Genomic DNA, 13,938 nt, shown 5'->3' on the forward strand with positions numbered 1-13,938 from the left:
ACAGTTAAAAGGGTACTTTGAAAAACAAAGAAGGGTCCCGCACACTGTCAGAAAACTTGCCAAAAATGTTGCTCTTTATTCAACGTTTCGGTCTATTCGACCTTCATCAGGACAGACGAAGGTCGAATAGACCGAAACGTTGAATAAAGAGCAACATTTTTGGCAAGTTTTCTGACAGTGTGCGGGACCCTTCTTTGTTTTTCAAAGTACCCTTTTAAGTATTCTTTATTGCCCTACGCACCTGTCAATAGCGGGCCTTGAGGTGTGCATCTGCCTTTTGCTAAAATGTTACACAGTAAAATCCTCAGTGTTAATTCATCCATACTAAGAGTGTACAAATGTAGACAGACAGACATTTGTGTCTATATAAAGCCATTTCAAGTATATATTATTGTATCAAGTTATTACAATATATTATCGCTGACTACATGAATGTACTCAGCAATGTACACCGGTTATGTTGCCTTGTTATTCCGGTGAAAGCTTGCATTAAGGCGCAAAAACACACTCAAAAAATAAATATGCGGAGCAAATGTTGAATCAGTTTTGCTCTGCACTGAACCTATAGAGGCTCTCTGTGGTTCAGTTACAATTTGGCCTTGGGAAGAGCCATGCTGACAGACTGGAGGTACGTGTCCAGGGTGGTCAGGTACTCTTGAGGGTGCTTCCTCATGTGACCTGCGTGAATGGAGTCCTCCCACCACTTCACTGTGACGTCCATCCCGCGCTGCTGCCACTTGTCCACAATTTGTTCCACGGAACGCGGGTCACCCAGCGGGTCGTTCTCACAGTAGAAGAAGAGTGCCGGAGCAGTGATCGGCGTGTTCTGGAAGACCTCAATACTTCGCTCATAGTAGTCGACTGTTTGCCGTTTGAAAGTGCCAAAGTACAATAGGCTGGCAAGTTTCACCGGGCTCTCCAACCGAGGCGATAAGGTCTTACCTAGACCTGAAAAATATCAATCAATTCATATCAATGAGGGCTTTTGCTTAATATTATTGACATAATATAGAGTTCAATCACTTTTAATTCTGGACGCTATTTCCAAATTCACTTGAATTTTGTTCAGCTGTCAAGCTGTGGCACATCATAAACTTCTTTTTTTTAGGGGGGGGGGCACAGTTTGAGGGTCAAGTGATATGTTATGACGTCATGAACGTTATAGTATAACGTAGTCATTTGATTTGACCTATAGCCAAGAATAAGTCAACATTTTATTAGAAGATGTTTGGTGCAGGGCCTAACATGTATCTCACAGACTTCTTTATAGTCCTCAAGACATCGGGGGTTGAACTTTGAACCCAGAGACATGCTGGGCCAACAAGCTGCTGGCCAATTTCTTTTAGAGTAGTGAAGTCAGAATTAGCATCTTGGCCTGAAGCTATTTTGGGTATATTCACCTTATAGTAAGGCTGCAACAACGAATCGGTTAAATCGATAAAAATCGATAATTAAATTCGTTGCCAACGAATTTGATTATCGATTTAATCGCGGGTGTTTTCCAACATTAAAATCTAACGTAAAGCTGCTTTCTTTTTACCGTTCAGTAATGGCACTAGGCTCGGTATAAACAACACGAGATTGTCTTGAACGTGACCTGAGCGCTCCGCATCTACCCCTCTCTCTCCCAACTTCAGTCTCCCACACACACACACACACACAGTCACACACACACAGAGAGAGAGAGAGAGAGCGTCAAGTGGCTCTGTGGCTGCGATGAGCTCCGCAAAAACAGCTGATCTGTGAGCTCATCAACGTCATCAACAGGTTGCAAAATGCCCCAAACAGGTCCCAAAACATGGTATTTGTGAGCACCGCCACTGTCCATATTTTTTGTCGTATGACCAAAAATGCTCCCCAAAGTCTGAATCTGTGAGCTGCTTGCAGGCAGGCTACGGAGCACTAGCAGTGTAGCTCGTTAGCTCCTCAAATTTGTTCCACCTGTGTTACTCAGCAGCGCATTGAAGTGGGCACAGGGCAAAAGCAGAACGTTTTGCTTAACAATGATCAGTTGTTCAGTGCTGTTTAACTTTGGCAATAAGTGATACTAGAGCCTAGAGAACATGCTAATATGGCTGCTAAATAAGAACGGTTTCCTCTATCAGCTAGCATGCTGGTGTGTGTGTGTGTGTGTGTGTCTGCACTAGATCAGGACAGTCGTTCTCATAGTGGGAGTTTCAGCTAAATTATAGATAGTTAGCAAGTAAACCATGTGGACCCTAAAGGGTCTGTAACAGAGAGTGCAAAAATGGAACCAAATGGACTCTCAAAATTGACATTGATTTTACAATAGAAATAAAATAATAATAAATTGGGGTCCCAGAGATAGAAATGGAAAGAATATACATGGTCAACATTACAGATTACAGTATCATTACAAGTACAAGGAATGGATTAAAAAAAGGGGGTAAAATATAAATTTTGAAGGAGTATTCATTTTTATTGTCTTTATTGTTAGTTACAACATGGCTACAATAACTTGAAGCAACATTTTAAAGGTAATTGCAAAAAGGTGCCATAATCCGATTCATCGATTCATCGTTTAAATAATCGCCCGATGAATCGATTATGAAAATAATCGTTAGTTGCAGCCCTACCTTATAGCCTACAAGCTTGTACATTGGCTATTTTCAATTTGACGCACAACAACGTATGTAGGGCTTAATCGGTAAAACAAACCTATGGCCATCCTCTCCAGAGAGCCGATGACCAGGCTATCGTAGATGTGTCCTCTGATCCTCTGTGTAAACCCCTGGTATTTCTGGGTGTCTTGGGATATGTGAACCAGCAACTGACCAAACGTGTAGGCACCAATGGAAAAGGCGTGCACGAGCAATGGCCGTGACACAAAGCGTTCGCTCTGGAGCAGCTCCAGCACCTGGGCACCGTATTCCAGCCCCCAGCTTGGCCACAAGAAGTGTTTCACCTGAAACATGGCACAAAAAGAACCGTTACACCTGAATCATGATAAACTAGAAAAAGTGCCCTTCTGGGCACAGGTCTCCACCAGGAGGATAGGAGTGTGTGTGTGATGTTTGGCAAAATGTTTAGGAGCAATATAAACGTGTGTGTGTGTGTGTGTGTGTGTGTGTGTGTGTGTGTGTGTGTGTGTGTGTGTGTGTGTGTGTGTGTGTGTGTGTGTGTGTGTGACGCAGCTTGGCCTGTTGTAGCGCCACCATGAGGCTGATTGGAAAACTGTCAAGTGGCATTTCTTCCAAAACCTAGTGGGAATATGCATGCACAGTTTCACCACAATCGGATGCTGCGTTGAGTAGGCGATTTGTACAAAACGGGTACAAAGCGGGCTACTCCTGAAAAGTTTAGAAGCCAATCGTAGCCAATGAGGGTGGATTATGAGAAATCAAACAAACCCGTCTTGATCACATGACTATGAAGAGCATGTGTACCGATTTGCGTGAAATTTGGATAAAATCTGAAGGAGTAATATTAGAAAATGTGTTTACATAGGTCGGCCTCCTGGTGGCGCTATAAAGAGCAGATGTGAAAAATTCCAGGCAAAGGTTTTTCCTTGGCCTCTAGGGAGTTGGCATACAAAGTTATCCACAGATCCGTGCAGTTAGAGGTAAAAACACTTTTCGGCCAGTTATAGCGCCACCATGAGGCTGAGTTGAAAATGTTCATGTGGCATTTCTTCCTCGGCCTAGTGGGAATGTGCGTGCACAATTTCACGGAAATCACACAATGTGTTCATGATTTGCAGCATTTTGTTTGAAACTGAGCACTCCTGCGAACTTTGGAAGCCAATCTTAGCCAATCAGGATGGAGTCTGAGAAATCTGAAAGACCTGTTACGTTGAATGGCTCTAGAGAGACTGTGTACCAATTTGCGTGATGTTTGGACAAAATCTGTAGGTGTACTGTCCAAAAACTTGTTTTGCACAAAGCGGCCTCCTGGTGGCGCTATAACAGGCCATTCTGGAAATTTTGGGGCAGAGGTTCATCGTTGGCATCCAGGGAGTGTGTGTGCAAAATTTGGCATCGACCGGGTTAACGGTGCCGGAGATTAGCTGTTCACAGACGGAAGGACGGACGGACGGACGGACGGACGGACGGACGGAGTGCAAAACATACTCTCTCCCCATGCCTTCGGCCTGGTGGAGACAATAAAAACTCTTTCAGCTGAGTTATGAAAGAGAGAACAATAGTTTCACCTCTACTATGACGGCGTCGGAGCATACTATCAAGTTTCAAACTCTGAATGCATCAGTGAATTGTATGTTTGTTAGTCATCTGTCTTGTGAAATGTTTTCCACTGCCTTGTGGTTTTTTGTTTCTTCAGTTGCCTGAAGTTAAAATGAATTGGAGGAAATGAAACCTGTCAGACCTGCCCGGTTGGGCAAGTACCAATTGATCACAATGTTTTGCTTTTGTTCTCAAAGTCTCCTGCAAGTTGTGGGCTGTCCTTGTCCGCCTTTTAATGAACATCTCTGCCTGAGCAGGGCGTTTTTACACCATGACCATCATCACATGTTCCCTTTTGTGCGAGTGCACACTGCACGCGCGACCGACAGACAGACAGACAGACAGACAGACAGACAGACAGACAGACAGACAGACAGACAGACAGACAGACAGACAGACAGACAGACAGACAGACAGACAGACAGACAGACAGACACACACACACACACACACACACACACACACACACACACACACACACACACACACACACACCTGTATGTTACAGGAAAATGTAATTCTGCAACGCCATTGGAGACTGTCACCATGAGCAATTATGGACAATCCCTCCCACACCCTACATCAGTGGTTCTCAAAGATGGAGTGCCGTGATTTTTTCCACCCTAAAACATGATTATCAGGTATTATTGTGGGGCGCTAGCCCCTCCTATATACAGGTTTAATGTTTGTTTTTAGTTCAATGTTTGTTTTAAAAACGCCATTGACAATGAAGGGAAAATGTACATCTTGTCCCTAACACAAACATTAAATACCATTAAGGATAAAGAGAATTTAATGTTTTTGTTGGCACCGATTGTTTTACATCACAATTACATCACCTAATCAACATGAGTTAGACTTTAATAACAGGGGGTCTAATGAAGTACTGTCACCTCATAAACACACGAATAACTGGAAAAAATACCAAAATCATGGCACTCCATCTACATTTTAAGCCTCCCCACCCTGACAATCACTTGGAATTGTAGGAGTCGAGGCATTACATTTTGTTTGACTCGATTCCACAGATAAAAATTGTGAAATATAGCAGATCTACAAGCTCACAATGCCTCACACTACTTTTGATACAGTAATGGTATTTATGGTATTATCTTTTTTTCCCTCCTTTTTCCTTTGGAGTCACTGAGTAAAGAGAGAATCAAAAAGGTTAGAGAAGGATGTGCATGCTACCCTTACCTCACTCTCCACCATGAGAATGTCAAAGCCAGTACGGAGGTAGATTTCACAGTACTTGGCCACAGCTTGTGGTCGCGAGCCCAGCCATGGCAGCATCACCAGGAGGGGCTTAGGGGTCTGTTTTACAGAGGCGGGAGACACAGATTTGTTCAGGTAGAGAGTGATGTTCTTGCAGAGGTGATGGGTACTGACCCCACTGCTGATGCCAACCCTGCCAAGCATCATAATATCAGACAGGGTGTCTGATGGGGAGAGGGATCAAGGCAACGCTGAGAGGATCTACAAAAAATAAAAATAAAAAAATAAAATATCAAGGTTACAAAAGTGAGAACAGCTTGAGTCCTCATGTGCAGAATAATATACTACTATAGGTCTATTGTGGTTGCTGTATCTATTCTAACATGTTATATTTTACCATCAAGTACGCATCCACGGTTCTGTGCGCCGTCAGTGCACATTTGCTTGATACTTGATCGTTTGATAGAAAGTCCAGACAATAAAATCTTTCTAAAGTCCTTCTGTTATGGCACAAGTATGAACTGAGCAAATCTGCACCATTCTAAGTCAATAAAGTAGTAATAGCATAGAAAAGTCATGTCACTCTAGCAAAGTGATTGATCTGTGATGTGTCTGTCTGTCTATAGCCCTCACTTTCAAATGTCAATTGTTAAGGCCCTTCCCCCACATTTGTTGGGCCCTATAGTCTACACTTGGCCTGATTGTTTTCATCACCACCTAGAATATTGTCTCGACTCCTATTGCCTCATTATCACTGATTGATCCAGAATTCTATACGACACCTTCCTCAAGCCTGAGAAATAGATGAAATTGAAAAATTGGGGGAAAAAACCTGACTGACTATACAAACAAAAAACAAACTACAAACTAAAAAGTAGGCTATATTTTAAATATTGCTACAGATCATGTCTATTGTAACCCGCTTGTTGAAAAGCATATTACATCATTATTACACTTACAGCATTGTTATGCTGCGCACTACGGTAATAGTATTTTAGAGAGAGAGAGAGAGAGAGAGAGAGAGAGCAGTCTGCCAGTCTATCGTATTGGTTAGTGTTGCACTACGAAAGCACTAAGCACATTTGACACCTGTGGCTGTTTTATTATGAAGCAAACAGCGTAGTCACATGGGTAAACGTGTAGCCTAGGCTACCGTACCACAGCGCTACTCGCCCCGTTCGTTCGTTTGCTAGTAGGCTATCAATCGTTATTATGTATCCATCATAAACTTACTTACATAAACGGTTAGATAGTTTTTTCGAGTATATTCCTTAGACCATGCAGCACATCGGTATCATACTTTGCCTTTCTGTGTACAGTACAGTCTGAGTCTGTACAGACTATAGAGCAGTGATCAGCGCCGGATCTTCTGGACGATAGCCAAGTTATCTTCCTCCTCCACGTTTATAATTAACCTGCAATATAGCAGTTGCCACTAGTCAACAGGCAACTGCTTACTGCTATATTGCTATATTGTAGGGGAGGGGAAGAGGCTTCCCCCACCGTAGATGTCTCTGGCAGAGCACCGTCCTTGACGGATGATTTATCCATTCCATTCTGCGCAGAGCGTGCAGATCAGATCCCCTGCATTAACAGTCATAACTGCAGCTGATTAGACTGTCTCTATTGATTGATTGATTGGTTGATTGATTGATTGATTGAAGTATTTATTAACAGTTTGCAGAATTACAGTAGCCTACATTTCAAGTACAACTCAATACAAAAACTGTCAACTGTGAGTGGACGGGACCATAAACATAAATATTACACTTGTTTACAACTGTCTCCCCGCCCCCGGCAACCTACTACCGAATACCGAGCCAACTAATGTGCGACCAACCCATAGATAGTTGTCTCCACCAGGCCGAAGGCATGGGGAGAGAGTAGGCTATGTTTTGCACTTCGTCCGTCCGTCCGTGTGTCCGTGTGTCCGTCCGTGTGTCCGTGTGTCCGTCCGTCTGTGAACAGCTAATCTCCGGCACTGTTAACCCGGTCGATGCCAAATTTTGCGCACACACTCCCTGGATACCAATGATGAACCTCTGCCCCAACATTTCCAGAACGGCCTGTTATAGCGCCACCAGGAGGCCGCAGTACAGTACACCTACAGATTTTGTCCAAACATCACGTAAGATTTCAGATTTCTCAGACTCCATCCTGATTGGCTAAGATTGGCTTCCAAAGTTCGCAGGAGTGCTCAGTTTCAAACAAAATGCTGCAAATCATGAACACATCGTGTGATTTCCGTGAAATTGTGCACGCACATTCCCACTAGGCCGAGGAAGAAATGCCACATGAACATTTTCAACTCAGCCTCATGGTGGCGCTATAACTGGCCGAAAAGTGTTTTTACCTCTAACTGCACGGAGCTGTGGATAACTTTGTATGCCAACTCCCTAGAGGCCAAGGAAAAACCTTTGCATGGAATTTTTCACATCTGCTCTTTATAGCGCCACCAGGAGGCCGACATATGTAAAACACATTTTCTAATATTACTCCTTCAGATTTTATCCAAATTTCACGCAAATCGGTACACATGCTCTTCATAGTCATGTGATCAAGACGGGTTTGTTTGATTTCTCATAATCCACCCTCATTGGCTACGATTGGCTTCTAAACTTTTCAGGAGTAGCCCGCTTTGTACCCGTTTTGTACAAATCGCCACAACTACTGATGCGTTAATACCGTGAGAGAGTTATCAGATAGTCCAATAAACAGGCAGTAAACATAAGTCATGGAATCATATATTTAATGATTTCCCGGGATACTTATCCCAAAATGAATGGTCATATGATATGCATATGAACAGCAAAGGCATAGATGATAGCAAATACGACCTGTTACATCACAAATCAGATTCGCTCATATCAGTCCGTTGATCGGGGCGCCCCTGGAAGCAGGACAGAAGGCTCGTCTATCCTGGAGAATTCTGACGTGTCCCTACTTTTTCAGACACTATATAGAAATCTTTCTGTCTCTCTGTGACCTTGCTTGTGCACAGCTAGGGTGCACACTCTTAGAAGTATTGTTAACTGCTTAAAAGGTCTACTTTATCCCAACACTACTCAACGCCGCGTCCAACTGTGCATGCATATTCAGGCTTTGGAAGAAATGCCACTTGACCGTTTTCAAATCAGCCTCATGGTGGCGCTACAACAGGCCAAGCCACGACAAACACACACACACACACACACACACACACACACACACACACACACACACACACACACACACACACACACACACACACACACACACACACACACACACACACACACACACACACACACACACACACACACACACTCCTATCCTCCTGGTGGAGACCTGTGCCCAGAAGGGCACTTTTTCTAGTTAATAATATTGTACCAACCCAAAGTCCATCCGTACGAGCGATGGGAGCGATGTCTCTCTTATTCTGGCAAAAAAATAATAATAATGATGACTCTGAGGGGGACCCCAAAACAACTCATCCCTCAGAACACCCAGGAACGTGTCCAGGGGGGCGGCCCAGTTACAGGGCGGCGGTGGCTCAGGGGTAGAGTGGCTGGATGGTAACCGCAAGGTTGCCTGTTCGAACCCCGGCTCCCCCAGAGTTCCTGTCGAAGTGTCCTTGAGCAAGACACTGAACCCCTAATTGCTCCCCATGTGCTGGCTAGTGCCTTGCATGGTTTCTGCCGCCATCGGTGTATGAATGTGTGTGAATGGGTGAATTGATGCACAATCTATGTAAAGCGCCTTGGATAAAGGCGCTATATAAATGCACCATTTACCATTTACCATTTACAGGGAACCGCCCCACTCAAAAATATTTACCATAGGCCTACTACAATACAATTCATTATGTAGAACCCTACCTAACTACAATCTTTAGCTTAGAAAAGTGTTACATAAAAACTCCAGTTTAGTCATTATGTTCCAAATAAAACAGCATAATGGGAAATAAGTATAGGCTTATTGCTTTCTGTTCAGTTGTTTAGGTCTCACAAATCCACACTACATTCCAATGATAATCCTTAAATTTCACACCAATGCAAGGTCACCTACCCTGTTCAGTAAGACTGACTCGGTGACCTCCCCCTCCAACGTCTGGCTTTCAGACATGACATCATGTGGCAGCCATGGACTTTTGAGGGGCGATAGCTTTTAGTGTGTGTGTGTGTGTGTGTGTGTGTGTGTGTGTGTGTGTGTGTGTGTGTGTGTGTGTGTGTGTGTGTGTGTGTGTGTGTGTGTAAACACAAACATTTACTGCCCTTGACAATGAATGGACAATTATGAGTGTTTGTGTAAACACAAACATTGCGTAACACAAACATTGAAGACGAAGGCAAATTCTGATTGGCCGGAATGAGATGATGTATGATGATGTAAAGATGATAAGACCGCCCCTTGTGTGATTTTTAATGTTTGTATTATATAAGCTCCCCCAAAAATCAACAAGCTTCCAAAAATGTACAAGCCCCCCAAAAATCATCATCATAATTGATTTAACTCATGACCATGATCACATGGTATGGAGCACAGATTCATTGTGCTGGACCTCTTTAGTTGAGACTTATGCACCACCTTGTGGTTGTTTTGTGTTATGTCATCTCTTTTTTGAATGGTATATTCCAGGTGATGGTATGGTCCTGTTTAGGTTTGTCAGGGGAAATTGAAAGCAATTTAGTTCATTCCCTCATTGTCATTTGATTTGAATTTTTAAATTTTTTCGAACCCCCAGATTTCACATGTGTACAGCATGACTGGTGAGACCAATTTGTCGAAAAGATCTAGTGCAACATTTACTGGTAAATCAAATGATCTACATTTACTAAGGAGGGAGTACATGGCACGTGAGGCCTGCTTGTGTAATTCTTCGATAGCAATCTTAAATGATCCATTATAATTCATAATAACTCCAAGGTATTTGAAGCTATATCAGCGATATCAGCTTTTCTACATCCAAAGACTGACCTTTGTTTTTTCACTATTGGTTTTCAATTTCCATTTTTCACAGAAATCAGGTCTATTGCCTTCTGCAATCCCTCCTTTGTATTTGACATGACAATTGTGTCATCCGCGTATAATAATACCAAAAGCTGGAAATAGCTATCAATAAGTGGGTCGTCATAATTAATAGACTGACAGCCATTGTGAATAAGGTAATCCTCCAGGTCGTTGATGAGAACAGTAATGGTGACAGATTTTTCCCCTGTCTTACTCCAGCTAAACTTACAAAGAAATCTGATTTCATGCCATTAACAAAAACACACGATTTAACGTTTTTATACATATTCATTACTATATCCATAAATGTACCCTTGATGCTTACTTTAGATAGTTTATACCAAAGGGCATCCCTCCAGACTGTATCAAATGCCTTACTGTAATCAATAAAGGAACAGAATAATCTCTTTTTAAAGCAAAATAATTCAACAATGTGCATCAGGAGAAAAATATGGTCACTGGTGGAGTATTTTTTTCTAAAGCCTGCCTGGGTTTCCCTCAAGATAGAATTGTCTTCACAGAGATGTAGCAGCCTTGCATTTAGTACATTTGTGAACAATTTACCATGCAACTCAGAAGCGTAACCCCTCTATAATTATCACAGTCGGCAGTATTGCCTTTCTTGAAAATTGGTACGATCATGCCAAGTGTCCAATCTTCGGGGAAGATACCAGAGTCAATGATCTTGTTAAACAGGGCTGTATATAGTGGCATGAAAATGCTTGCTGTACATTTGATGTACTCATTTAAGACTTGATCAATAACTGCTGCCTTCTGTGAATCTAGCATTTAGAGCACTGTCGTGACTTGTTGTCATGGGTGAGTGTTTCGAAATCAACCTCTGGCATCTGACTCATTTGCACATCCCAGTCAGAAAGACTCTTGAAGTGTTCATAGAGCTCTTCTGGTGGAATTGGGCATTGCTCCTTATTTCTGCCGGGGCCACTAAGCATCTTCCAGAAAAACTTTGGGTTTTTAGACTTTATACTCAGCAGCTCCTTATTAAACGAGTTTCTATATTCTTTCTGGGCTTTAAACAACTCTTTCTTGTATTCTTTACTATTTAACCTTAGGTTTCTGGAAGTTATTTAATTTTTATGTAATTTGTGCATTCTCTTTGCTTTAAGATATATTTTCCTTTTTTGGCAACACACTTTATTAAACCATACTGCTTTTTTATTTTGTTTCTTTGCATTTCTAGGTCTATCCATTCTTTTAGGAATGTGACTGCTGCGCTACTAATCAGAATATTACAGGTTTCTTTTGTTATTTCATCCACTGATAGGTTATCTTGATCAAGTAACAATTTATTAAATTTATCAAGCTGAATGTGTTTTATGTACTTGTCTGCCTTAAGTGGATCCCATTTACCTATTTGTTGATTTTCACTATTTACATGCTCCGTAGGGCCCTCAACCTGTTGATGAACTCTTTCCATGTTTACCTCCAAAGACACTTCCACCATACAATGCTTATCAGAAAACTGGGTCAATCATGTACACAGAAGCCTCTGGCCTGGCTCACAATGAAAGGGGAACCTATCATATAATCAATGACACTGTTTTCTACTGTAGTTACTTTTCCGAAATGTATGTCATCCCCACATCTTCCGTTTAGTGTACATGACTCAAGGTTTCTGCATAGGTCTAACGGCGCACTGCCATAATTTCCAACGTCTCTGTGCATCAGCTGATTTTCTTTGTAAAGGAATATTAAATAATTCCAGCATTCCCACATGGCACTCATTTTTGCAGACATTCTCAACTGGGTTCCATTTATCCCCCTCAAATAGGACATAATCATCCCTTTCTTTTGTATGGGCATTCATATCACCACAGATAAGAAAATCATTATTTTCTAATCCAATGTCAACAATTATTTGTGTGAGTTCATCGAACATGCCTGGTGGTATATAGATTGCTAGTATCACAACATCCTTGTCATAACTATGAGTGCATGTTTGTTAAATTTAATGCAAACACCTAAGTCACTGCTTACACATTTTTGCACACATTTATCAGCCACTTTCATGCTCACGGCTATTATCACTCCCCCAGAGAGCCAATTTGTTAGCTTGTGCCTGGCTGTTACTAGCAAACATTAGGAACCCCATAGCTTTGAACTTGTCCGTCAACTCAGGTGTATCTACATCATCAGTTTTTGAGTGGTGCAACCACTCCAAGGAACAGCAATGTCCGTGTTAACCTATGTGACTGTGTGTGACTATGAGTACCAGTAGGGGCAAAAGTGGCGCTGTTGTGCCAGAAAGAGAGAGATAGGTTGGTACCCCCCGTGACGTCATGTGGCAGCCAAGTCTATGGACTTTTTATTTGCTTTAAACATGCCCACCACAAAAGCAAACAAAGGTTGCTCAGTGTGATTTTTACTAGCCTACACATCATGGACATTTGCATTTTCGTGTAAAACGGTGGTGCAACTGGTTACAAAATAGCAAGGCTATGATGAAACATATCCTATGCCGTTTTATCCCGACACTACTGAATTGCATCAACAGGTGTTGGTTATGTAAGGAGCCACACGGCCCACCAGCTCCGAACAGTAGTTACTAGTTGACCCGATATCTATTACAAATTTATATTGGCTTGACTTGACAACAAACTTATCAATTCATTCATTCATTCATTCATTTATTCACAATCTGGGTACCCATTGGCAACAAAGGAAAAACAGCACCCTCTTTTCCTTTGAATTTGCCTCACAGTCTGTCTCGAGAGACACATTTATTCAAGATTTGAGTTTGCCAGTTCGCCAGTAGATGGAGTAAGTCCTATGCAAATCCGAGGAACAGGCTTGTGTTCATGCCTTCATGGGCTGAATTATTTTGGCTGGATGGTTCAGTCCTGGAAAGGCCATTTACATTTTGAGCCTTCTGGTCTTTTAAAAGCTGCTTTTAGAGCTGGCTTCCAAATAAGCCTAATTCTGTTCTTTTAGGCTACTTTTAAGGCTGTTTAGGGATTAATCAATTAAAAAAAACATACATCTGTTATAGTCCCATTCACAGTACAGTAAGAAAAGGCCATGGATGGCATCTATACAAGACTGTTAGGAATGGCACTTGATGTCACATGGGCATACCACATCAGAATGTTTGTTTAGGGCAGGGGCTTTCAACTGATTGTGAACCAGGGACAACCACCCAAGAGCCAAGAATCAATCTGGGGACAACTGTTGTGTTGGGTGGGGATTTGGGCTAACATTACCATAGTTCTTTTTTGGGAGGGCTAACCCACTTTCTCAACCAATTGTCCATCGACTACTAGTGGTCCATGGTATAATTATGTCTGCACTGGTGGTCCATGGGGAAATGTTTTAAATGGAAATGAATAAAATACCTTTGATAAATGTATTAAAATATGTTTAAGCTTGAAAATGAATAGTGTCGTACACGCAACAACAAATGATATCAAGCCCTTATCGGTCATTATTATTAAACTGAAATATGCTAGTGGTCCAGAGCTCAAAAAAGGAGGGAAGGTAGAGAACCACTGATCTATTCTTATCTCACGGATGT

The 13,938-nt window shown here is 42.0% G+C and overlaps 1 protein-coding gene across 1 annotated transcript; it reads right to left on the reverse strand.

Annotated features, from left to right (window-relative positions):
- Window positions 1-581: 581 nt before the first annotated feature.
- LOC306924087 (transmembrane protein 53) lies at window positions 582-6,802 on the reverse strand. Its single transcript, XM_079502428.1, has 4 exons — window positions 6,651-6,802; window positions 5,400-5,678; window positions 2,680-2,926; window positions 582-948 (listed from the first exon to the last, which is right to left on the reverse strand). The coding sequence occupies exons 2-4, from the start codon at window positions 5,622-5,624 to the stop codon at window positions 587-589; spliced, it is 834 nt and encodes a 277-aa protein (XP_079358554.1). The 5' UTR covers window positions 5,625-5,678; window positions 6,651-6,802; the 3' UTR covers window positions 582-586.
- Window positions 6,803-13,938: the final 7,136 nt, after the last annotated feature.

Source organism: Electrona antarctica (genome assembly GCF_951216825.1).
Source record: "Electrona antarctica genome assembly, chromosome: 5".
Classification (NCBI taxonomy): Eukaryota; Metazoa; Chordata; class Actinopteri; order Myctophiformes; family Myctophidae; genus Electrona; species Electrona antarctica.